This window comes from Lepidothrix coronata, unplaced genomic scaffold (genome assembly GCF_001604755.1).
Source record: "Lepidothrix coronata isolate B3197 unplaced genomic scaffold, Lepidothrix_coronata-1.0 Scaffold24, whole genome shotgun sequence".
NCBI classification, from domain to species: Eukaryota; Metazoa; Chordata; class Aves; order Passeriformes; family Pipridae; genus Lepidothrix; species Lepidothrix coronata.
Window position 1 is genome coordinate 2,985,081 of NW_016690204.1, and position 24,686 is coordinate 3,009,766.

At 49.0% G+C, this 24,686-nt stretch overlaps 2 protein-coding genes across 12 annotated transcripts in view; one reads left to right on the top strand and one right to left on the bottom strand.

The window, feature by feature from the left end:
- The window catches only part of NPRL3 (NPR3 like, GATOR1 complex subunit), a 42,469-nt gene extending 29,822 nt beyond the window's left edge, over positions 1–12,647 (top strand). For 7 of the 9 annotated variants that reach the window (XM_017808823.1, XM_017808814.1, XM_017808815.1 and 4 more), the window contains 3 exons: positions 6,037–6,226; positions 7,362–7,554; positions 11,935–12,647. In XM_017808823.1, the coding sequence (XP_017664312.1) occupies positions 6,037–6,226; positions 7,362–7,554; positions 11,935–12,100 (549 nt within the window). In that variant the 3' untranslated portion in view covers positions 12,101–12,647. The other 2 variants (XM_017808822.1, XM_017808816.1) reach the window with 2 other exon arrangements.
- A 1,326-nt stretch (positions 12,648–13,973) lies between these two features.
- MPG (N-methylpurine DNA glycosylase) overlaps positions 13,974–24,686 on the bottom strand; it is a 33,717-nt gene continuing 23,004 nt past the window's right edge. Inside the window, exons 4-7 of one of the 3 annotated variants that reach the window (XM_017808825.1) lie at positions 23,841–23,929; positions 22,988–23,213; positions 19,792–19,996; positions 13,974–14,484 (exon numbers count right to left, since the gene is read on the bottom strand). In XM_017808825.1, coding sequence (XP_017664314.1) covers positions 14,090–14,484; positions 19,792–19,996; positions 22,988–23,209 — 822 coding nt within the window. In that variant the 5' untranslated portion in view covers positions 23,210–23,213; positions 23,841–23,929 and the 3' untranslated portion in view covers positions 13,974–14,089. Of the gene's footprint in view, positions 14,485–19,791; positions 19,997–22,987; positions 23,214–23,796; positions 23,930–24,686 lie in introns of all 3 variants that reach the window. The other 2 variants (XM_017808826.1, XM_017808824.1) reach the window with 2 other exon arrangements.

A 24,686-nucleotide genomic window follows, 5' to 3' on the forward strand; every position in this document is an offset into this window, starting at 1 on the left:
AAGTGATCAGGCTCCAACTGTAATTAACAGACATCCAGTCAATACAATTAATCTAATGAGATGTGAATGGGTTTTTGTTCCACTGTGCAGTGATAAAAAATGCTACACTCTGAACTGCAAATATTGTCAAATTTGCTTTGCCTTTGAAAAAAATTGACAAAGTTGGGACCTTTGCCTGTAGTTTTGTTCTTTGTGTGCACAGGAGGGGATGTGAGGTTTTTTAGCTTTGAAGATTTTCAGCAGTTGCCTGTTATCTCGTGCTTTCCATCAGGCTGAGGGCACTGCCTGAAGTGCTTCTGAAGGTCATTTGTGCTGGAAGGTCAGTACTGTGGGAGGGGGTGTATCTTCTGCAGACACTGTTATTGATTTCATGGCATCCATCCCATTTGATTCTTGTCTTAAGCCTGGGATTTGCTCCCTCCTTTTGGCATCTGCTTCTGGGTGGGTAGAGAATACAGAAGGCATTAATAGAGCCCTCCTTAAAAAAGGAGAGCTCTCAGAGCCCTTCCTCCTGTTTTTACACAAAAGTATTTGAAAGGGGACGAAGTTGTTTTTGTTGGATTACTGTTACATGGGTGGAATTTCTCCATTCCTTTGGGTGGATGAAAAAAATGTGACACTCGTTTTTATACTTGGGGTGCTGTGGTATTTTTTGGCTGGTTGGAGGTACGAACAACCTGCAAGGACAGGACTGCCTTGAAAGGTGGAGTGCATGTCTACAATCTGCCTTTGGTGTCTGCCAGTCAAGTAGGTGGGAGATCTCCAGGGAGTGGTGTCTGCCAGCCCTGCCAGTGCTCTCAGCTGTGCCCTGTGCCAGAGACAGGAATCCTTGATCATGCCATCTTGGTCTCTTTTCTTGCCTGGGATGCTGAGCAGTGTATTGCAGTTGAACTCTGGTCATTGTGTATCTCTCAGCTGGGAAGATTTTGGTATTCCTGCAGTGCTCTCTGCCTGCTGCCCTCTCTCTGTGTTCCCTGCTGTGCTGGGCTGGCTGTGCTGCAGCAGTGTGAGGTTGAGCCCACACCTACAACTCTGCTGATCTGATGGTATCTGGGTGCTGCTGAGCCCAGGCCCTGTTTTCCCTTCCCACTCCCAGGTGTGTGCACACACACACCTTCCTCCCTTCCCTCTTCCCTTTGCTACAGCTCTGGCTCCTGTCCAGCTTGACACCATTCCTTTCACTTGTTTCAGCTGCACTAGTTTTCTGCCAGGTTAGCAGGTGGAATTTGCTCAGGGGAGGTCCATCAAGCTCCAGGGCTGGCACAGAGCGAGGGGGTGATTTCTGCAGACCTTGTGCAGCTGGGGGGGTGAGGGGAGCAGAAGCTGTTCTCCCCTTCTCACAGGGAGTTGTCTCTTGGCTCCACCAGGCTGTGTAGTGTCACCAGGACTCAGCAATCCAGTGCAGCCTGGGACTGTCCTGGATCTCACCAGGGTGCAGCCATTGGGTGGGGGGATCCTGGGAGCTGATACAAAGGAGAGCTCATGTTCCCTTTTAGTGTTTTTACTGGAAAAGCAGCAGTTTGCATCTCCTCTACCCCGACCCCAAAGAAACTGTCCCTGTTGTGCTGCCTGTGACTGCTGGTTCCTGTCCCCGTGGCACAGCCTTGACGTGAGCACAGAGCACACTGGAGTGGAGCTCTGGGGGGGTTCAGAGGGCTGCACATCCCTTCAAAACCTCCTAGGAAAGCACAGGAGCTCTTGGTGACCCATGGCCTTGACAGGAGCTGTGCCAGGCACTGCCTCTGGTGCATGGGAAGGCTTCATTTAACTTCCTTTGCAGTGCAATGCATTCTTTGCACAACGTCGAAGTTTTACACCCAGCTGCTCTGCACTAAGTTTCCTTGCAGACCAAGAGCAGGGAATGGTGCTTGTGGCTTCCCCTCATCTGTGCAGTAACCTCAGCTAGAGTATCTGCTTCAGGAGAAGCTGTAATATCTCCCTACCCTGCCTTCAACAAAGGTGGACCAGCAGGAGGGATCCTTCCACCACAAGGTCCAAGGAGTGTTCCTGGGTGAACCAGACATCTCATTTCCTCCCTGCATCCATAATGCACGTTGTTATTGTTGTAGTTCTCTAATTCTCCCTCGGTGGGACGTGGTTAACTGCAGGAAAAAACAGATGGGGAAGCATGACAGCTGCTGCTGAACTAAATCTGTTTAACTTTTCCCTGTTGTTTTAGTAAGTCTGGCCATCCTGCAGGGAGTCAGGCACGGGGGGATGAGGCCTCTGCCTTCTGCATCCGGAAAACGTGCCGTGCTTTGTGTGGGGCTCAGTGGAAAAGGAGCCCGAGTGTGGGGGGATGGAGTGGGAGGGGAGCTGCCTGCACACAGTGAATAGGCAGCTGTGTCTTCAGAGAGCCACACTGCACGTGGGACTGCTCTGCTGGGCATCTGGAAGGCATTAGGAGTCACGGGAGCTTTTGCTGGGAGAGGTAGAGAAGTGGTATTAAGATTCATTTATATTCAGTTGGACCGGGTATAAAGTCAGGGGGTTTAGCACAGTAAGTTAAAAAAATATGTCCTTGCTAGGCCTAAATGGAGGGAATGTTTAAGCTGAGAATTTAGAGCTGTTACCTAAGGATTAGACAGTAAATGTTTCATATTACATTAGTAGGAGTTTTCAGAGTCTGTTTTCAGTAAAATAGGGAGAAGCTCTAATAGCTGATCTGCTTTCCATAAAACAGCGTGGTTTGAATGCTAAAGAAACATATTTCAGCAAACATCCCTACACCCTCTTGACTTGGAAGGTGCCATCCTACAAGGCAGCCCTTAGTTCTCAAGTTGGACCTTGAAGAGTGCACGTGTCAAATAACTGGATGATCCAGGCTGGAGAAAGGGGCTTGTGTGCTTCAGCAGGCAAAGCAAGCTGTGTTTTAACTGAGAGTGTCTCCTCATGTAGTGAGAAACAAGCTAGGATTGAATGCTCCTGGGTTGCTTTTTTCCCTTCCCTTTCCTGAACCTGTTGCTGCTCCCAGTTATCCTTAGCTTTTTAGTCCCGGGAAAGAAAACAGCCTTGAAGACTCCTTGCAGGAAATGTGTTTTATTTAACACATTTCTCAAGAGTTTCACAAGTGCTCCCCTTGGTTCCAGAGAGTAGAGAATAAGGAATGCTGGATCTTGTCCCTGCAGCAGTTGGGGCTGAGCTTTCCTCTGGCCATCCCAACCGGCCCAGCTGGGCTGACATGCAGTGCCCATGTTTTTGGGAGCCAGTGCAGCATCTCTGCCTGTGTCAGCCAGCACAAAGCAGGGCATTGTCCCAGTGCCTTCCGTGCTGCCTTGCACGGGCTCTCCCTGTGCCTGGGCCCTGCTGTGCCGTGGGATGGGAGATGCAGGGGATGGGATCAGCTGGGCTGATCTGTGCCAGCAGGAACAGACCAGATGCTGTGGCAGACAGGACCCCTCAGAGCTGGGAAGAGGCAGCATGGGCAGATGGGAAGGATGAAAAGGGAACTTGGATGAAATTTGGAGTGGGTTGGTAGTTAAATTAAGCAACAGAGAATGTTTTGCTTTGTATTTGCCTCACGGTCCTGGTGTTTCAGCCAGAAAAGGCTGGCTGTGGATTCCTGCTGTGCCAGAGGATAGCTGAGAGAGCACAGGCAGTCCTGGCATTGAAGTATACCCTGCCTGGGAAGCTACTCCCAGCCCTTTTGGCTTCAGCAAGGAGCCCAGCTCTGATCAAGTAGGCTGAAACCAGTCACGAAGATAACCCTGTACTTCTGGGGGAGGAGGAGCATTTCCAACAGCCAGCACAGCACAGATGGCTCGGGGAAGCCTCTGCTCCTGCAGACCTGTCTGTAAACTCCATCAGAGCCCAGGAGGAGCAGATGGAGAGTGGATGGAAATTCAGTGTTGGTGTCCAGAAGGCCATGCAGCAGAAGGTGTTAGCAAAGCCTCTGCTGGACCTTATCTGTGAAAACACTCCTGCTGGTGAGAAATGGGCTTAAACCCAGAAGAAGTGGGAGTGGTGTGAGGCACATCTGCAGTGGCACGTGACAGTAGCACAGAGCACAACATTTGGGCAGGGCCCATCTGCAGGACCCTGCAGCACTGGGGCTTTTTCTAGGACTGGATTTTAAGAGGTACCAAATGCCTGCTGAAGTTTGGCTTAGTGCAGATAACCATCATGGCTCATCACTCTCTCTGGTCTAGGGAGGATTTTTCAGGCTCACTTCAGTATGGAAGAAGTTTCCTCTAGTTCTGAAGTTGGTCAAAGCCCATTTCCAGGTGGCTGTCTAGATATTTCCACAAGAGCAGAGACGTGAAGGTGCAGGATTAGGGAGTGTGGGATAAGACTTTCCATGCACTTGGAGCTGTAACTAAAGCAACTGGCTCTTTCTGTAACTCATGAAACCACCGAAGTGACCAGTGGAGGTGGGTCTGGGTCAGGCTTCTGCAGGTCTGGTAGAGCCTGTCTTACTGTCTCCTTGAGTTGCCTTGGATTTTTCCAGGGTTGTTTTGTGCTGTGAAATGTGCAGACCTCTTTCATGTGCTGATCAGACATCGCTGTGTGCCAGCAGGTTGGAAATTTAAGCAAAATAAATGAGACATCTTTCCATCCAGCCCTGCATCTGGAAGGAAGGTTTACAGCAACATAATCACTGGATAAACCTCCTCACTGTTCCAGGCTGACTTCAGATGTTAGCAAAGCACTATGTCTTTAGTGTCTTTTGCCAACCTTCCTCTTCTGTAGAGTTTTCATTAAACATGTAAAATGAATTATGGCCTTTCCAAAAAATACATGTTTGAAGGCGATCCCAAATAATACGTTTTGAGGTTAAAATCCATTGAGCCCCCAAAAGTGGTAATCCCTGAAAAGGCAGGGTGTGGGTCTGTCTGCAAACAAAAGAGGCTTCTTTTGTGATTTGATAGCAGAGGAGGAACTGAGAATTATAAGATTTATGGAAAAAGGAAAATTATGTGGGCTGATGAACTTGGGTTTGGGGCTTTTATTGAGATTTGGCCTGTTACCCTGATGATTAATGCAGCAGAGTGAGCTTCCTTCTCAGAGCCTGAGCTCATGCTGCATGTGTTTCTCTCACCAAAACACTGTTGGTTGCTATGAAATCCCCAAACAGCTTTGTCAGTGAATCAGTGTTCTCAGAGCCCTCAGCTACGGGGAGGGTTGCCTGCAGTGATATGAAAAGGCTTTTCATGCAGAAATCAGACACAACGATGCATTCTGAATGCTCCTCCCAAGCTCCTGGAAACAGGCCATGCCAAGATCCTACAGACACTTGCCCCTGGCTCTGCCCACTGCAGAGCAGGGCTTGGAGGATGTGGGGCAGCTGCTCTGACACAGGTGTTGGGTGTGTTTGATACGAGAGACATCTCTCAGTGCTTGTGAACCTCTTGCCTGCCTGCACCCTGAAACCCCAGGTGCCTTTGTAAGCTTGGCCCGTGTTATTACAGCAGCAAGTGAGGGATACTGACCCTCTGCACTGAGAGGGGACTCCCTGGCAGCACAGCCTGCTGGCCCTTGCCAAGGCTTCTGCTGCTGGTGGTGGTGCTGTTTCTGTACCTCCCAGCCCTGGCAGGCTCTGATCTCCAGGGCCTCTCCCATGGCTACTCAGCAGTTTCCCATCTCACAGCAAATGGCTCCTATTCCTGGGCACCTCTCCTGGTTTCTTCAGCTCTGCCCCATCCCTCTGCCCTCTCCCAGCTCTCTAGGGGAGCCTGACCTTCAGTCTGCCCATGTGGGACTGACCCTTTGGTGATTTATTTTAGTGGCCCTTGTGTAGAAACCAGCAAAACGGGGCAGGGCTGGTTCCTTGGAGGCCACTGGCTGTGCTGGGCAGTGTTGCACAAAAACATGTTGAACATTAAAGGCTCCATTACAGCCTGAGCACCCACAGAGGCTCTGGGTGTGAGGAATGTTTGTACCTGGCCACCTTTTCATGATTGGAAAAGAGATAAACTCTCCTGTGGGGTGAAAAGCCTTTCTCATCGACCGGTTAGTCACAAAGTCCGACCTTTGTGTGCTGTTTTGCCCCTGTATTTCATTTCCTGGGTGTTTAATCCCCTGTTCCTCCCTCTGCAGACCCAGCTCATTCAGATGGTGATATGGATGCTGCAGCACAGGCTCCTGATCCAGCTCCACACCTACGTGTGCCTGATGGTGCCCCCGAACGAGGAGGATCTCCGGGCGCAGGACGAAGACATGCCCTTCACTGCCAGAGTTGGAGGCCGAAGTCTGAGCACCCCCAACGCTCTCAGCTTTGGTTCTCCAAGTATGAGCACACCTGTCTCTGCTGTTTCAGACTCCAGCTCACTCCTAGAGCTCCCCTGAGCCCTGCCAAGGGCCAGCAGGCCTTGATAACGAGACCGCTCCTCTCAATGGAGTCCTTGCTCATTAGGCCCAGCCTTTCTTAAATTCACACTGGCCACTGGTGAAAGTCCTAAGGACTAGTAGACCTTGAATTCGTCTTTTTAAAAAGAAGCAATGCTTTGTAATTTGCCAGGTTCTCATTTGGTCATGTAAAAGATTTTTATGAGAGGTGGTTTCATTTTTGTTTTTAAAGCAGCTCCCTCCTCCCTTGCTGCTCTCAGCAGTAACCCCCGTGTTCCTCTGGCTGCACCACTGTTACTGTCCAAACTTTGGGTTTCAGGAGAGAAAGAAAAATGAGAATTTGTTTCAAACACTGGTTTCTGTGGGCTGTGGAGCCACCTGAGGAGACACAGAGCTGGCTCATTCTCACAAATGATTGATTTCTGTTTATGTCTCCTGACTTATTTAATCTCAGTGCCATTCTTCAGGGTGATTCCAGGAAAGCGTTTTTTAAAGAGCATGAGTCAGATACAATGCTGAAATCCCCAAACTTTCCTGCCTGTGCTGTTCTGAGCAGTGTTCCCAGGTTGGGTATGGGGAGAGATCCTCTGTAGGACTTTGAGCTTTACAGAAGTCATGACTTAGGGCAGAAATCTTGGAATGTGAGTCAGATAAGTCTGTGATCTGCTTCTTCTGGCTCGCTCACAAGAGGATATTGCTTCTTGGCCTTTCTGCCTGCTCCCACCTTCTGTGCTTGTTAGGCTTTTCATGTTACCACTTCACGGTATTCCAGCAGAGCTGGCTGGGAATTTTCTTATCAGATTTTATGGACTGTTTATGGTCTCCAGAAGTAGAGTTTTTCCACACAAATTGAGGACTTTGTTGAAGCATTTGAATTTCCCATTGAGAAAATCGCCAGTGTTGTCATATGACTAATTGCAGATTCATGGGGCATTTGGAGAGCCACTTTCTCTGCTCCACAAGTCCGAAGGGATTAGTTGGAAAGGCTGCATGGAAATAGCCTGAATTGGTAATCTTTGCATTGTTACGCTGTGGAATATAAAGGCTGTGTGTCTCTCTGTCTCTCCCCCTGATAGCCAGTAGTGATGACATGACTCTGACAAGCCCTAGCATGGATAATTCCAGTGCTGAGTTGATACCTGGTGGGGACTCGCCCCTGAATAAAAGGATGACAGAGAATCTCCTCGCCAGCTTGTTGGAACACGAGCGGGAAGCGATCCTGAACGTCCCTGCTGCCCAGAATCCGGAGGATCTGCGCATGTTTGCAAGGTGAGGAGTGAGGATGCAACTCTGTTGGTGTGAACTGAGCCAATCCCATTAGCCTGGGGGGCTGGAGGATACATTCCTTTGGGTGGGTTTGTCCCCCTTGTATCTGTTTCATGTGTGCACAGCAGCTTTTGACAAAAACTAATCTATGTGGCATAAGAGCACTTGTTAACAGAGTCCTGGGGGTGTGAAGCAGCATCAGGGCCTATGGCTGGACTTCACTGTTTGCCTGCCAGTTCTTCCTGTGTCCACACATGGCAGACACAAAACTGCACAGCCTGAAAAACCCTTCTGAGCAGGCCAAAGTGAATAAGACCCAGTGGTGCTGATGCTGCCCTTTTGTGTCTGTTCATTTTAAGGTTTGTGAACTCCATGCAAATATGAGACAAGGAGCATGAGACACAGAGCCAGCCTTGAAACCTTTTGCAGAGCAGTCTGTGAACGTTTCAAGGTGTGTTTTGCAGCAACGAGAGCTCCTTGTGTTAGGTTAATTAGGTTAAAGGCATTAGGGGGTGTGATTAGTAGCACACTTTGTTGTTACGAATTTCCACACAACAATAACACACACACGATGTGGTTCTGCACGTGGTGAGAGCAGAATGACTTCCTGAGCAGCCATCTGGGAAGAAGGGAGGGAGGGGAGGAAATGCTTTTTCTTCCTAAGGATTGCAAAACTCAGTGGCATCACTGGAATGCAACTTTCACTGGTTTTCATACTTGTGGGGCAGAAAACCACCCGAGGCAAGGGCTGCAGCTGTTCAGTACTCCTGGGTTCAGTTGGTAATCCCCTGGAAATCTGGTTCTCACCCTGGGGTGGTTACAGTCAGGTAGCCCAGGAAACTGCAACAGCAGGAAAATACTTTCCTTATCTGCAGTAGAGTACAGCTGAGGGACTTTGACAGAGCTCTCGAAGCTTGTGGGTAGTTACTGCTCTCTGAATCACTCGTCTCCTTCATCTTCTGCAACTAGGATGTTTTCTGATTAAGAGGCAACATTTTGGCCATTTGAGAACTCTGAAAAGTGGTTTTTCCCTGTTACCAGCTAAGTCATTACAAAACCAGTGAGAAAAGAAAGTAAAAACAAAATCATATTTAATGATATCTTAAGACAGAATTTGTGGGGGGACTCTTTGGACCAGTTCAGTGCCAATGCAGATTCTTATTTATCCTAGGGAGAGGAAAGCATGTTGTGATTGCTCCCCTCTCACTTCCCTCATCTGGGTAAAGCAGCCATTTGAAAAAGCTTCGGAACTGCAGATGCAAAAAAATGACTCTGATTCCTTTGTGAAAGCAGCTGCTGTGACCAGGCAGCTGAGTGATGTGAATTGTGCAGTTTGCTCCTGCACCAGGTTCTTTTGCAGATCCCCAGGATGGCCTTGCTGGGTCTGAATTTCCAGTGTGCTACAGCTTGGATTGACAAGTGCTCAGGGGCAGTGAGGAAGGGAGAAGATACAGTAAACAGATGGGTCGTGTGGGCACACACAGAAATGTTCGTGCAAGACCCTCTTGGTTACCAGTGGCTGTTTTAGACACCATAACTTGGAGGCTGTGGGTGTGTTTTCTCTCTTTTTGTGCCATAACCCTCAGAAATGAGTGTCTGGGTAACCCTGTTGCTCTCAGTGAAAGGGCAAAGAGCTGTGGAGAAGCTGCAGTGAGGGAGCTGATCTCCCTCATTACCTTCAAGCAGGTGCTGCACCAGCCCTTCCTCTCCTGAGTTCTGAGGACCAGCAGCCCACGGGAGGCTGTGCTCTGGCAAACAGCTCTGCTGGCTCAGCTGCCTCCCAGAGCAAAGTGCTATAAATGCAGAGCCAGTGCCCTAAATATCCCGTGCCTGCCCTTCCAAGGGGAGCTGTGTGTGCACACTGAGGGATGGGCTGTTTCCAGCACAGCAGGGAACTTCAGCCCGGTACATTTTCCTGTGCTGACACCTCTGAGCCTGTTCCTCAAAGCACCACAAAGTGCTGCTGCCCGTCCAGGGCTGTGCACAGCCCCTCTTTGCAAGGCACAAACCTCAAGGGGAAACAAGGAATACTGGCCTTGGCTCCAGCATTGGCTGCATTAACCCTCGTAACAGTGAATGGGAATTGAAATCAGAGTCCTTTCCTTGGGTGCAGCTGGAGGAGGGTTGGCATGTCCTTCCAGAACAAGCTTAAGAGGGAGACAAGTTCCTTTTGAGCTGGATCTTGGGTAATGTACACAAAGCATTCCTCACTGCACGTAAAGCAGGGCTTTTGAAGAAGTCTGAGGCTTCACTCATGGCTTCTCTCCCAAGCCATGGGTGTGGAGTTGCTTTCAGGATTTATTTTTCTTGCTGTTAGATGGGGAGGTGAGATCCTTTACTCCACTTGGAATGCTCATTGGCAGCACCAAGCTGTGGACAGTTCTGCTCCATTTTCAGGCAGTGCTGTGGAAGGGATATCTTGGCCAGAAATAAGCTAATTCTGTTTGAGTGACTAGTCTGAGATAACTGTGGGGGTTTTTAGTGTGTAAGGACACCACAGTGCTGTTACAGGGGCAGCTCTTGAGGAGGGGAGAGCAGTGATGAGCCATGGAAAGCAATAATCTCCCGTCACTGCATCTGGATCTGGCCACAGCAGACACTCTGTGCAGCTTCAGAGGGACTCAAATGCAGTGCCACTGCCCCAAGAAGTGCCATCTTGTGCTCTTTGTGTGCCACAAATGTTCATTGCCCAAAAAGGTGAAGGTAGTGCCCATCTCCACTGGAGCTGTGAGCCCCAAGTACAGCTTTGTAGACTCCAGCTGGACTTTAGGTAAAAGCTCTTCCCTGGGAGGGTGGTGCAACCCAGGACAGATTGCCCAAGCATGTGGGGGGATCTCCATCTCTGAAGGGTTTGAGCTTGGCTGGGAAAAGCTACAGCATTGGCAGTAGTCCTGCTGGAGCAGGATGCTGGACTGGGCTTTGGAGGTGTCTTCCAGACGAGATTTTTGTGATATTCTTTAATATCCTCCCTAGCTTTTATTGGAGTGGAAAATATTTGATCTTGACCCATTACAGATCCAAACTTTCTGAATATAGGATGGATTTATTTGTTGGAAAGCTGCTCAGTCTGTGTTGCTGTGGAAAGCCAGGCTGTGCCATTTGCACAGAACAGGCGAGCACATGGGGCTGGCACAGGCAGACAAGACACAAAATCACTTTGGGAACAGTGACACAAGTTATAAGATACAAAAATTTCTGTTGATGCCTCAGGGGACAGCCTGGTTTTGACACACAAGAAGTGACACTGTCCCTGGGAATGGCCACTTTTAGCCTGAGCAGCAGAAGGCAGCCAGGCAGGTGTTGGTCCTGCAGGGAAAGCATGAGAGGCCCATCCTGCTGCCATGTGAGAACAGACAGGAATGCTCTGGTGGATACTGGGTGTATTTTGGAGCTGTTCCTGCATGAGGGCTGTATGGATGGGTTGGAAAACAGATCATGTCATCTCCACTCAGCTTTACTGTTGGCATGAAGCTGCACATGGGTAATGGAACACGAGCTGGAGTGCAGAGTGTGATGTGTAACACATGTGGATGCACATCTGTCTGTGGAGCTGGGGAGGGGTTCTGGCATTTGGGCCTTGATGGGTGGGAGCACTGGAGTGACACGTGCAGGATGGCTCTGACATTTGGGAGGGTGGGACAAGAGACTGAGCAGCAAATTTGGGCTGTGATTGACTGTGCAGGGCCCAGCTTATCTGATGGCTGTAGCACGTGGGTGATATCTGTGCTGTCTCTGTTTATAGAGAACTGGGAATTTAAGAAGCCAGCATAGTTTGAGCTTAGGCTTTAGAGTTTGGGGGCTTATAACTCCCAGAACTTGTCTGTGGTGCCTGTCACCAAAATTTCCACCTCCCTGTTGTGACTGCTCCACCCAGCCCAAGCTGCCCAAACCCTGAGTGAGTTTGGATTTTGTAACCTGTAGTTACAAAGCCCCTTGGGCTGCTGTGAGGGAAAATTTCCTCTTAATTCCAAAAGCCAGTGTAGGTACCCAGGCCCCTGGTGCAGAGCTGTGACAAAGGGCACTGTAGGCACAGATAAGAGAGAGCAAAAGTAAATCTGCCACGTCCTGACTTCTCAAGGCTTGTTTGCACTTGTGCCTCTCCCCTTTCAGGAGGTATAACTATGTTGAAAATTGGGAAATGCCACAGGCTGGGAAACCTCTTGATCTAAGGAGGACCTTGGCAAAGCCCCTGCTTTTCCAGGGGGTTTCTGTGCTGGGCATGATTTAACGGTATCATTATTTAATTCATGCAAATGAGGGACACAACCCAAACACCTTCTGATTTGCATCCCACGGGAGGGGACACCTTGGGGGTGGCAGGATGGGCTCTAGGTGTGTGCAGGTGCTTTTGGCCCACGTGCCCCCCTTGCTCTGCTCCCACAGGCTCCTGCACTACTTCCGGGGGCGGCACCACCTGGAGGAGATCATGTACAACGAGAACATGCGGCGCTCGCAGCTGCTGATGCTCTTCGACAAGTTCCGCAGTGTCCTGGTGGTCACCAGCCACGAGGACCCCGTGATTTCCGTCTTTCAGTCCCTCCTGAAGTGACTCTGCTGGCACAGGAAGGGAACCTGCCGCGCTCTCCGTGTCTAAAAGATGCCTAAACACTGAAGGAGGTGATTTCTCACCACGTGGCACAGAGCAGGTTCTCCCCCTCCTCCGTGTCCCCCCTGCTCCCTGTGGTGACAGCCGAGGCCACTCTGTGCCGGGCTCTGGGCCTGCTGCAGGACAGCACGTGCCTGCCCAGCTGGGATTCCTGCTGTGCCACATCCATAGCCCTTCCCTGCCCCTGCTGCCCCCGGGGACTGTGAGAGAGGACAAGGAGAGTTCCACTGTGGGGCTGCTGACAGACTGTCACCTTCTGCTGGATGCTGGTGCGTAGAAAGTGCTTCCTCTGCTCTCCAGCACGACTCCTGAGCCACTCAGCCATGTCCCCACAGCACAGCCTCTGCTCCAGGCACAGTGGAGCTGGCCTGGATTACAGGGAAATGACCCTGGGTACCGAGGAATTCTGTTGATCGTTGTTACCTGAGGACGTGGACAGGAAGGCAAAGTATCACAAGTAAACAATTCCATGAATGAATGAGTGACTTGCTCACTGTGTCACAGCTCGCTCTTCCCTCACCCCAGTATCCTCTTCCCAAGTGTCTGTTGGAGCAGGGCTGTCTCCAAGCAGCCTGTGTGCTCCTGGGTTTCAGTGTTTCCATTTTTTTCTGGGGGTGGGAGCTGGGTTGTTGAGCAGGACTGAAGTGAGTGGCCAAGCTGCAAGTGCACATGTTCCACACAGCCAGAGGCTGGTGCCAAGGGCACTTGGGCTTGTCCCCCAGGGCTTGTCATGTCCTGCCATTCTCCTCACCCAAGCATGGCTGTGGATGCTGGGAACCAGACTGGGATCCTGGCCTGGGTTAAGGTATCCAGGGAAAAATGAGATAGGGGTCTGTTTCCTGTTGTGGTTTGGGACTACTCCTCCAGCCATGCCAGGGCCAGAACAAGAGGTGACAGCTCTGGTCCTGGGGACAGCAGGACTTGTGTCAGCTCACCCTGGCCTTGTGAGGCCACTTTTCCCACAGCTGCTCCCTGCTGTGTGCCCAGGGAAAGGCAGGGAGAGCTTTACCTCCACTGTGGCAGCTTGCAGGGCTTTGTTGTTAAAGGGTTGTCAGGCTCCTCCTGAAGTCCTTCCCTCACACTCAGCAGCTGGAGTTTTTCCCAAGCTCTCGGGAGAGCCTCACTGGCCCACACAAACTGGGTGACACCAGGAGCTTTATCTCACTTACCTACCCAGCAGCAAAGCACTGGGGGAGGTCCAGCAGCTGGGAAAACAAACAGAACCCGTTCTGGTCTCCAGGCTGGACACTATGGAAGGGTGTAGGTTGGAAGGGGTCTCTGGAAGTCTTTTGTACAAACCTCTGCTCCAAGGAAAGGTGTCAGATCAGGTCACTCAGCAGCCTGTCCCGTGGAGGTGTGAACATCCAACAGCTCCTCTGGGCCCCTGTTCCAGCGTTTGACCACCCTCATGGTGAACATTTTTTCCACAGAGCTAATGAGAATTTCCTGTTTTCCCACTAATGCCCATTGCCTCTCATCCTGTCTGACAGCAGCCTGGCTCTCTCTTCTCTACACTCTCCCATGAGGCAGTTGCAGATAACAGTAAGATCCCTCCTTTGTCTCCTCTCCCAGCTCTCATCCCTTCAGTCTGCCCTGCTGCCATCCCGTTTTCTGACTATTCCCCTCTGCTGGGGGCTGGGGCAGTGGGAGCAGCACAGCAGCTCAGAGCTGGGAACCTTCTCCACTCACCCACCCTAATTAAGCATGGATCCATTGGAAGGGGAGAAAGTGGCCTTCAGTGTCCAAACCAACATCAACTCTGGCTGGGAGGCCCAGTCAGCCCTGCAAATAAACTCCACCTTGCCCCACTCGTTGGGACAAAGTACATTTATTGTTAAAAACCCCCAACCCCTGCATCTGCCACGACGCAGCCTGAGGTCCTTGCACAGAGCACAGCTCAAGTCCTGGCTGGTGGCACCCTTGCAAAACCTGTCAGCTGCAAGGCAAGTGTCCCCTTGCTGCCATCTCTCTCTCCGTTTTCTTGTCTACAACACTCACGAATTTGTTCCCTCGTAAATAAAACCTGAGTGGTTTCTGTGCCCACTCCCCCCTGTTGCCAATGCCAATCCTCGTGGTGGTCACCACGTCCTGCTCCCCGGGCAGGTCCTGTCCAGGCACCATCCAGATGTCAGCGTCCTGAGTCAGGTCCCTCTGGTCAAAAGCCTTGTCGATGCCAAAGGCCTGGCAGAGCCTGGAGGGCCCGTTGCAGAGCTGCCAGTCCTTGAGCAGCTTGCTGGGGGCTTTCCTGGAGGTCCTGCGCAGCTCCCTCATGGCATCCAGGCCCTGGAGAGGCTCCAGGGAGCGCAGCAGCACCGCAGCCCCTTCCCCTGTGCGGGACAAGAAGGGGGTGTTAGTGCAGGGTGGTGGTTGGGAACTCCTCAGCCCACAGCCCACAGCCCACAGCAGTGCTCAGCTCTGAGCCCCTGGCCCAGCCCCACGGAGCAGGGAATTGCCTGCAGCTCCTGCCCTTCGCTCCAAGTGCCAGCCTCTGGACTCAGCCCTTGGGCAGTGCCTCCCTCTGCCTCCTCCCACTGTCCCACAGCTCTGAGCTCTTTATTCTGCTTTGCTCTTCCCAGCCCCACTTGATGGTACCAAGTCTTGCTACTGAGACTTGCCAGAGGGCAAGAGGTTTTTCTTTTGTCAGCACAATGTTCAGGAATAAATAAACACACATATGGTTCAGTTTTGGCACAGCTACCCAAAGCTGCTCCCAAACCCAGTGGATTTCTAATAAACTCTGATTACAAGAATTCCAGCTAATAAAGGAGAAGAGGAATGAGCGTGGATGCTGCCAGCAGAAAGAGGCAGCTTGCAGAGTTAGGCTGGACAAAGAGAAACCTGGGAAGGAGCTGCAGGCACTGGGAGCAGCTGCTGCTGAAGGAGCCCGGGCTGCAGGTGGTACCATTCCAAACTGCCATGGAGGTGTGACAGGCCTTGGGTAACTGCATGGAGTGATCCAAGCCCTCGTGCCAGGGCAGCTCTCCCAAGGCAGGGACCTGGGGCGGGACAGGCTCCACAGTCCAGCTGTGGGATGCACAGCCCTGGGAGCAGCACTTCAGCAGAGAAGACCTTTCTGTGACCAGAACTGAGGAAAACTGATGGAGTCTCTTCTCAGATGGGATCCACCACCCTTCCAGGTGTCTTAGGGAAACTCCTGCCCTCCCAGCTGCTGCAGCCAGCCAGCTGCCTTCCCTGGTGTTGGTGGCAGTGAAGCAAAGATGCAGCTCTGAAAAGACATTCCCTGGGACAAGGATCTCCAGACTAAGAGGGACGTATACACTTCCTTGGTGTCCAGTAGACAGCAGGGAGGTCTTCTCCTGACCCTGAGTGGGCAAGGAGAGTGCCTGGCACAGCCTGTGCTGCCCCACACAGTTCCCCTCGTGCTGGGGCTGCCCACGGCATTCCCGCTGCCGGCATCCGCCCGCTCCCTCTCCAGCCTCGAACATCTGGAGCCCTGCTCACGCCTGGCACAGGCTTTTCTTGTAGGCACTGACAGATCCCTAAGGACCTGTGATTTCCAGAAATAGAATCCCTCTCATACTTTGTACAAATCCCACACTAAATTACCCTCCTGGGCTCCGGAGGACCCGGGTTCTGGCTCTGGAGGTGCTGCCTGTTGCCCTGAACGTTCTCCGAGCCCCTGCTGCCCCCGGTGCAGCTCGGTGAAGTCACCAGCCTGATTTCCAACAGCTGTCAGCAATCTGTTCCCAGGCACTCCCTTCTCCAAGGAGGGGGATTGATGCTAATCTGGCAGCCAAAAGCAGCTTCACTGGACTACAGTGATTTAGAGCTCAAAGGTCATTTTAGATTTTTAAGAACATGTTCCATGTCCTAATTCTGCTTTTTATCCATACACAGAGAAACATCCTTCACATCGTGTTGCTGCCTCACTTGCCAGGAACAACTCTGGGATTCTGAACAATCACTAATTACACTACTTGCTTTCATCCATCACAAATGCAAGTGGAAACTGTGGTCACACTTGAACTGAACCGAGTCCTTGGGAGTTCATGTGAAGAGAGACAAGCACTTGGAGAAACTGCAGGTGCTCCCAGAGCATCCCAGGGCCCTGGGAGGGGGTACCAGGCATTTCTGTCTCTGGATGCTCTTCCTGCATTTCCACCTGGAAGCTTCCATGCTCTTTCCAGCTGTGTGCTGGAGACATCATGCACTGCCCACTCAGCAGCCCTGAGCGTGACAGCAGCTCCCCAAGAGCTTTGGGAAGAGGTGGAGATGCAGGATTGGACAGAACAGGAGTGCAGGGATGCCACAACGAGCTACTGCCTTCTTTGCCCCCATGCCCCTGGGTCCTCCTGAACATACTTCCATACCAGAAATTTTATTTTAACTCCTGAAGAGTAGCTGAATCCTTGCAACTCAACTCCTGCCTGCCAGGGTGCTTCAGCCTGCCTCCCTCCCCCTGCCAGCCTGCAGCACCTTGCTCTCAGGGCTCACCTGGCTTTGGCATCTGCCCCACAAGGATGTGGCCCCTGACACACCAGAGGCAGCAGGGCCAGTTGGAGATGCCCAAGAGTCACTCCATATAATGAGCAGCATTCAGATTTAACAACAGCACAGAGGCCAATTCTCTCCCTGAGCAGCCAGAAATCATAAAATGATAGTGAAGTCCCACTCCCCCACTGTGCAGCTTCCTGCTCCTTCCCTGACACGGCTCCAGCTCCCACTTGGAAACAGCTCTTGGCCACTGGAGAGAAGAAAATTTTCTCCTCTCTTCACCCGTGTGACTCACTGCTCCCAAAACACTTCCTTCAAAGTCCTAGTCTGGGATCTGAAAGGCAGGGAGAAGCCCATGCAGTGTGACCCTGGGCTGAGCATCACTGGGCTCTCGGTTTTACGAGCTGCTCTTTCAGATCTGGCAGCGAAATGCACACCTTGGCACATTGCAGAGAAACAAATCACAGGTAAGTCAAGGAGAAGGATGACTGGCATTTATCCTCTTCCCGAGGCGAGGGAAGCCCAACATCCCTCTTAACTCTGGGGAAAGCTCTTTGTACTAAGGTTACTGTGCTGCTCAGGATATACTGTAGGATTCATGCACGCTACAAGACATTGGCTATATTTTTTCTATAAGCTCTTCTCCTCTATCATCCATGATTTCTCCAGAGATAGTGATGCCTGCCGTGGCTTCAGGCAGTTGCAGTACTTTAATCAGTGATGGGAAGACCTCTCACAGTGAAATCCCACATGATGCAGCTTTATCTAGTGACATGCACAAAGATTTCCCCTTCCTCAGTGACAAAAAATATTGGAACCCACCCCTCAACTCATGGTTTTATGAACACAGTGCTGCTGGTGACACACTTTTCCTATGCCTCAGTGACACTGCTGAGCTTGAACTTGAGCATAAACCAATACAGCAAACAGAGGGGAAGGTTTATTCCACCTGGAGTTAAACCAGACAATGCTACGAGGCTGTGTATCAAAACAAGTGATCTCTGAAGAGCCAGAGTCTCACGAGCCAAACACTCCACTCTGGACAAGCTCAGCAGAGGGAAGCAAGGAGGGGCAGCATGTAAAGCCTGGTCCATCTCGGAGGGGCTGCAGGTCCTGGGCTGGTCAGGGACCAAGAGGGCCCCAGCACGATTCAAATCTGTGTAAACTACTTTTTAAAGCAAACTCTGCTGCAATTATCCCATTCCTGCAGCTTGCCCAGTCCCATCAGGGTGTGTGTGTGGGACAGCCCCGTGCAGTGTCCGTGCCAGGAGGGCAGGCACGGGCAGCACAGGGACAGTGCAGCATTCCCACTGCTCCCACTGGCAGGACCCATTATCCTGGCAGCTCCAAATCCATGCTGTGGTCACTCTGCAGGAGCTTGAGGGGCTGCAGGGCAGCAGCCACTGCCAGTGCCTCTGGACACACTGGCTCTCCCAACTGTTTGCCTTCAGAGTGTGCTCTGTGCTGTGAAGAAGGACCAAGCCATGCCACAACAGACATGGGGGGTGGCCAGTGTTTCCTTGTGTTTTCTGCACAGCCAGATCCAAACCAGTTTCTGAGATCTGTCCCATATCCAGAGAATGCAGTATTTTTCCCTTCTACCCAGGTGCCACCACAAAGACAACTTCCTCAATCCTTCCTCATACTGAACAACAGGACAACTAAACAACTCCTTGTCCACCTGAGAAAAGCACCTCGGATATGATTCCTGCCCAGATGCTTTCTGTCATCACATCTGCACATGGACAAACACACAGAAGTAGTTCCTACTTGTGTAACAAAGTGCACAGCCACGGTATTGCTGCAGTGCCCTGACAAAGATGGCAGTGCCAGCTGTGCCTGGTGTCAGAGTAGCTGCATGTGTGACATGCAGACAGGGAGGGAGTTTGTGACAAAAAATCCAAGGAACTCCATCACCACAGTGAGCTCTTTAACTGATTTGCTAGAAAACTAAACACAGTTATATAAGGAAAAATTTCCCAAAGTATCTATTTCAAAGAAATCTTTCTAGAATTCAAAGGCTAAATGCCCTTGTTTTTTTAATAAAAATTATTATTCCTAATATTTCAAACCCTGACTAATGAACCATCTGCTTTCATTATCTGAACAGATTTGGCAGAGCCAATGTAATGAAATTCACATGTGTTCATCCACCAGATTCCAGACTTTCACTTGGAAAGTCAGGCTCTTCCCCCACAGCACAACCCAGCACTGTTTTCCTGCTTGGCTCCTGTCCAAAGGCCAAAACCTGAGGATTAATGGTCACTCTTACACTTCCTTTCCACTTAGGAATATATAAGCTGTGGAGTTCTTTAACCTTGATCTTTAAAATGGTTAAAAAGAAAGTTAACTGGTTTTGAGATTTTTTTTCTAAAATAGTGGGTATTTACCCAGGAAATACCTGCTGCCATTTCAAGGTGTCTCATAAAGCAGCAGCTTTATTGCAAGGCAAATACTGTCATTCTTACAGGAGTAACAGCGAGGAGCTGCGGAAGGACTGTCTCAGTAAATTCCAGAATAATTTGATTAGAGCTTGATTATTATATCTTGAGAATAATAAAAGAAGATTGAAGATTCTGTAATAGTCTGAGTATTTTGATTTGGGTGGGGGTTTTTTGGTTTTAAGAGACAGCAAAGCAGCTAAAATGCTCCTACACTGACTCCTTGCTTAAGCTTAGGACATCTCAGATTGTTTTGTTTTCCCCAACATTTAAAGCCTCTGAAGATAAAGGCAGGAGACAGAGGAGTTTCTTGTCATGACAACAGACACCAAGATTTAGGCTGTCATTAATGACTCCACATATTTCCCCTACATCAGCACTTTTGAGGAACAAAGTTCACTGAATCACAGGAATGAGGCGGCTCCCCAGGTCACCCAAACTGAAAGCTCCATCCTCTCCAGATTCTCCTCCAGTTCTTAGTCTTTATTTGTGTGCCTGAACAGCTCCCACAGCTCACAGCTGGGACCAAACTGGAGATGGGCCCTGCTTCCCACACTGCCTGTCCACAGGTCCACCCTGCTCACAGTGGCAAAGCCCAGGTCCCAGGGAAAGATCCTGAGAGCACGTCACTGACTTCACAGAGCCCACAGGGGGCTGGCAGGTCACTGCAGCACCACAAGTGCAGCTTGAAACGTCAGCCCTGTCCTGCAGGCAGCGAATCTTTCAGGCCCAGCTTACCTTGGCTGGAAACATTGACACAGAAGTAGATGCCGTAGATCTGGTACACGTACAGAGTTCCTGGTTTCATGAACATGGCCGCGTTCCGCTGAGTTTGCTTCCCACCTTTCGAGTGGGAAGCTTCATCTTCCCCACCCAGATAAGCTTCTGTTTCAACAATCCTGCCCCAGAGCTCTCTGCCATCAGGAAGTTTGCGAACTAAAATCTGAAAAGAGAGGTCAGAGTGCATCAGTTTGCAGCCCTCTGTGCAAAACAACCGGAGCAAGAGCTGTGGAAACAAAGTAGGAAAAAAAGGAGCTGGTGGTACTAAATACTCTCCACGTAGCAGCAGGGTCTGTAAGCTAACACCAGCTTCTTCAGCTTCCACTGTCCAGGCCACAGCTCAGTGCAAAGAATTCCTACCTGTCATTCACCCCACAAAACGCCTGCAGTGTCTAGCTGTGGTACTATCCTAAGAACCAAGTTATAATCCTACATCCCACAGAGTTGCTTTTGTGGTTATTTTCTGTACTCTCCATCAGGTTTGAGGCAAAAAAACACCACTGGTATCAACCTTGCAGCATCCTGAATGTATAACCTCTAGATCAGAAGAAATATGACAGCGGCACAATTAAATAACTGCTGTGATTAGACAGTTTCTCTCCCTAGAGATGTTTCAAACAAGTCCCAGTCCCTAATCACAGAGATAATCAGCACCAGGGTGAGCATCACTCTCCTATTTCTGTGTTTTCTGTGCCACAGAGGGGGCAGTGCAGGAGAGCTGGGAATTGGCTCCAGGCAGACAACAACAGATCTTTGTTATTACAGTGTGTTCCTTGCTGCTGGTACCTCCTTAAATAAAACAAAGCAGATGCAAGGGAAACTAAACATGACAGTGAAAAGATTCTCTTTCAAAATAAAACAACCACTAAACTTTCTACAAAGGTTTCTGTGGTTTGACCTGGTTTCTAAACTTTGTATTTTACTTAATGTGTACGAAATACTGCAGCACAGCCTCGTTTAGGCAACAGCTCTCAGTTCAATTAGATGACATTCAGCACTTTCATACTGGCAAATCAGCCATTCAAAAATGACCTTCAGGAAACAAAGCTTAATTCCTAACAGATGCTGGATGGCTAATGCAGATACTGATCTGATCCAGGATGGATGCTCCAGGACTCAGTTTCCAATGCTGCAGCTCTGGTCTATCACAGTTTCCCTACAGCACTGGCCAAACTGTTGAAAATAATCAATTTATTTTGTTTAGGAAAAAATGCAGTGACTTCAGAAAAGCAACTGCCTGTGAACACCCCAAAGGCAGAGCCCTGTGGCCACGTTTCTCTCTCAGTATGATGAAATGCAGTGGTGAAGTTATGACTTTAACTTCATTTCCCTGACTCTTCAGACACGCCAAATATTCACAGTTAAAAAACGGTGATCATTCCCAACACCTCACAGTGAACTATTTCACAGAGGTTTTTATTTCTCGCTGAGGATGTATCTTGATGTTCACTTACTGCATGTAACTTTTGGGGTATTTTTTTTTTTTTTGTTTCCAGGAACTCAGGTATCATGAGGGTAAGCAAGACTAATATACCAGGTGTATATTAAATTTGGCAGAATGAAGATAATGACTGGCACATTAAATTACCTTTATTGTTATCATTCTAAGAAAATGAGAGAATAGCAGTCATGGGAGACTGAGGGTTACACTTTAAAGAAAAGGTAAAATTAAGACAGAAATCCCCTGGCTTGTAATTCTAGGACTAAAAGGAATATAGAATTAGGGCTCGAACATCATCTGCCCAGGTAACTGAATGCATGAGGATGTCAGTCATTCAGACAACAAAAATGCATCAGTAATGGGAGGCTTCAGGAGCCCTTAGGTAGATCAGGACATGAGCTATGTTTCCTTAGACATATCAGAGTGAGTGACTGGGGCTTTCAAAAGAAAAGACTCAACTCTCAAAGGGATCCAGAGCAAAACACAAAGTATCTTCCAAAGACTTATTTCTGACAAACAACTTTGTATCACGACCATGAAGGATAAAGTTCAGCGGCTTTTAACAAGCGTTAAGGTCCAAAAATAATCTACCAGAGTTCTGCTTACCAGGAAAAAGAGAAAACTACGGAAAGTGAGGGAGATTGTTGGGAAGAACTTAAGAGGCAGCCAAAGGTTAAGGTTGGAAAGGCAAACCTCTAGCAGGATGTCTGTGAAGGCACGTGGAGTACCACAGAGAGGGGAAGGCAGACCAGAGAGAAACCCAGCAGGGTTAAAAAGCAGAGCAAAGGCGTCAATTATAAGCATGACAATATCCTTAGAGAATAAGAAAAGGCCAGACACGGCAAACCAGGCCAAAACCAACAGTTTGTGCAACAAATTCCTCAAGTTATCTAAACCCATGAGAACCCAGAGTCTGCTCACCCTGCAGACGATGAAGGTATAAAAAAGACTCAGAGAAGATAAGACCAGAGCAGTGAAACTAAACACAGTCATGTTTAGAAGGTCCCAGACCGGAACTTTTTCTAGGGAAAACACTGGAGGAACTCCCTCCCATGGAAACAGCAGGAGAGATTTTTGAAGGGCTCACTAATCAGAAGAGACATGTTTAATCTCCACCACTCTGATCTCCAAAGGCTTGCAACAAGGTCCAGAGACTCCTCAAAGTTCTTGCAATGGGATAAGGGAGAAGGTCCCTGCCTGAACAAGTAATGACCTGCAAACTCAGAAACAAAAGATGGGAATGGCAATATTTGGAGTGAAGAGAGTTGAACTGTGGGACTGTGCAATCCTTGGCATCACAAGACAGTAAAATGGAGGCAGAGGAGATGTTGCTGATTACTTTCCACTGGGCCAAGCAAGAGCCAGAAACAAATAAAGCAAGACTTGAAAGGAAAATAATGGGCCTGAAACAACCTTCGAACCACAAAGTACATTAAACAGAAAAAAAGGGAGGAAAACTCCACAAGAAACCAATTCTAAAATCTGACAGTAAACAAAACCTGGAAAACTACTCCTCTGACTTCATCAGAAACAGATTTGGCTACTAGTCTTTAAATTCCACTGCACTTAACAAGAGAGGGAACAAGAGCTGTGCTCCTAAAATAGCCAAGCCCAGGAGTCAAATGGCAAAAAAGAACTTCATCCTTTTACACAAAGTTATTAGCTAGCACGTGCTCCAGTATTCCAGCAGGAACCTCAGCATTCATGTCTTACCTGTCCCAGAAAGGACTTGGCCAGACTAACACAGGGCTGGTTGAAAAAATCTGCTTCCAGCCGGGAAGAATTTCTTTTCTCTGTCACAAAGTATTTGCTGCTTTTTGGAGAACAATCTCCACCAGGTGTAGTGTTCAGGTTCTCCAGGGCATTGATCTGAGGGAAGCTGGAGTTGCTTTGAAGAGCACTTAACTGAGCCAACAGCTTTCTTTTTCTTGGCATAGTTCTAGAAAAATATAAAGATAATTAGGAATACAAAGCTTTTTTAAAAGTACAAACTCCTGTTTTTATGCTTCTCTCCACAACAGTGAACCTCAAATCTACAGCTCCTTGGATAACCTGTGCAAACCACAGAAGCAGGTGACAAATTTAGCTGTGTTTACACCAGGCTGGGCAAATATTGGGCTCTACTGATAAGCAAACAGAACACGGCAGTTTGAGTATCCATCTTCTAAGGAGTGCAGATAAAAAGCAACTCTGCTCCACTTAGCAGTGAAAATAAGTTTGCTGTTAGGTTAAAAAATTGCAGCCAAAGGTGAACCAGTGCTATGTGCTTTTTTACCTAAAACTAATGTAATCTTTTAAGCAGACAGGAAAAAACAGAAACCAACCCCTTCAGGAACTGTGCTGCCTCAGAGAGCCCAGAAGCTGTGTATCAATGTTTTTAAGCAGTAATGTAGCCAGGTCAGAATCTAAAACTCCACAGGACACACAACATTTGAGCACCATTTACAGTCACAAATGTGTTCATCATGCTGTTGAAATGTTTCTGTAGAACCTCCCAGAAGTAACCTTTAAATTCAACCTACCAGAAGGATCAAGAGCAGCCTGTGTTCCAGTCAACAGTATGTACTTGAGGCAACTACATAATCCAGAATTATTCTTCTAGTTGGTCTATGCAAGCTCCAAAAATCTGTTTCTTTTTCAGTGCTTCAGTCCTACCTGTTGAACAGGAAAAAAACTTATTTATTCGGTGTACAAAGCACTTTGAAATAGGCTATGAGATTCTGGAGCTGGAGATATGATACCAACAGTGTATAATTGGCTCAAACTCCAGAACAATTTGCAGTTTTCTGTTGGTCCAGCAAAGCACCATCTCCCAGCTGGGCAGTGCTGGAGATGCTCTTTAGCCTCTGTTACACAAAAGCCATGAAAGCACTGGGGAATGCACTGAATGAATACACAGAAAGCTCAAACCAAACTTTTAAAACTCCCCAGTGGCACTAAATTTGGAAAGTGTCAGCCTCAAAAAAAGGACTTTGCAACGAGAATGCAAAGACAAGAGGTTTTAGAAGATGCCTCGTTGGTTCTGAAATTCATCCACATGTAGATGGAAGGGAAAAAAAGCAAAGGTTCAACATCATGAGAATTAGAAATGGAGAAAGACTCCTGTACACAGCTCAGCCTGCAAGGGAAGTATATATGTAAGTAATCAGCTGTTGCCACTCATTTTTCACCAGAACATCACCTTTTAAAAATGACCACAAAAACTTTCACCATCAAAACCAATCTTTTATCTTGCTCTGATGATTCTCATAATGAAAGATCCACCAGCAACAGCTTCCCCGAACTCCAGTGAAACAAATTCAGCATTGCTACACTCTGAATCACCAGTGCCAATTCCCCAACAGTGTTATGTTTCGCTTCAGAAGAATCCAGACACAAACATATAAAAATAGGCAGCAAAAAAAAAAAAAAA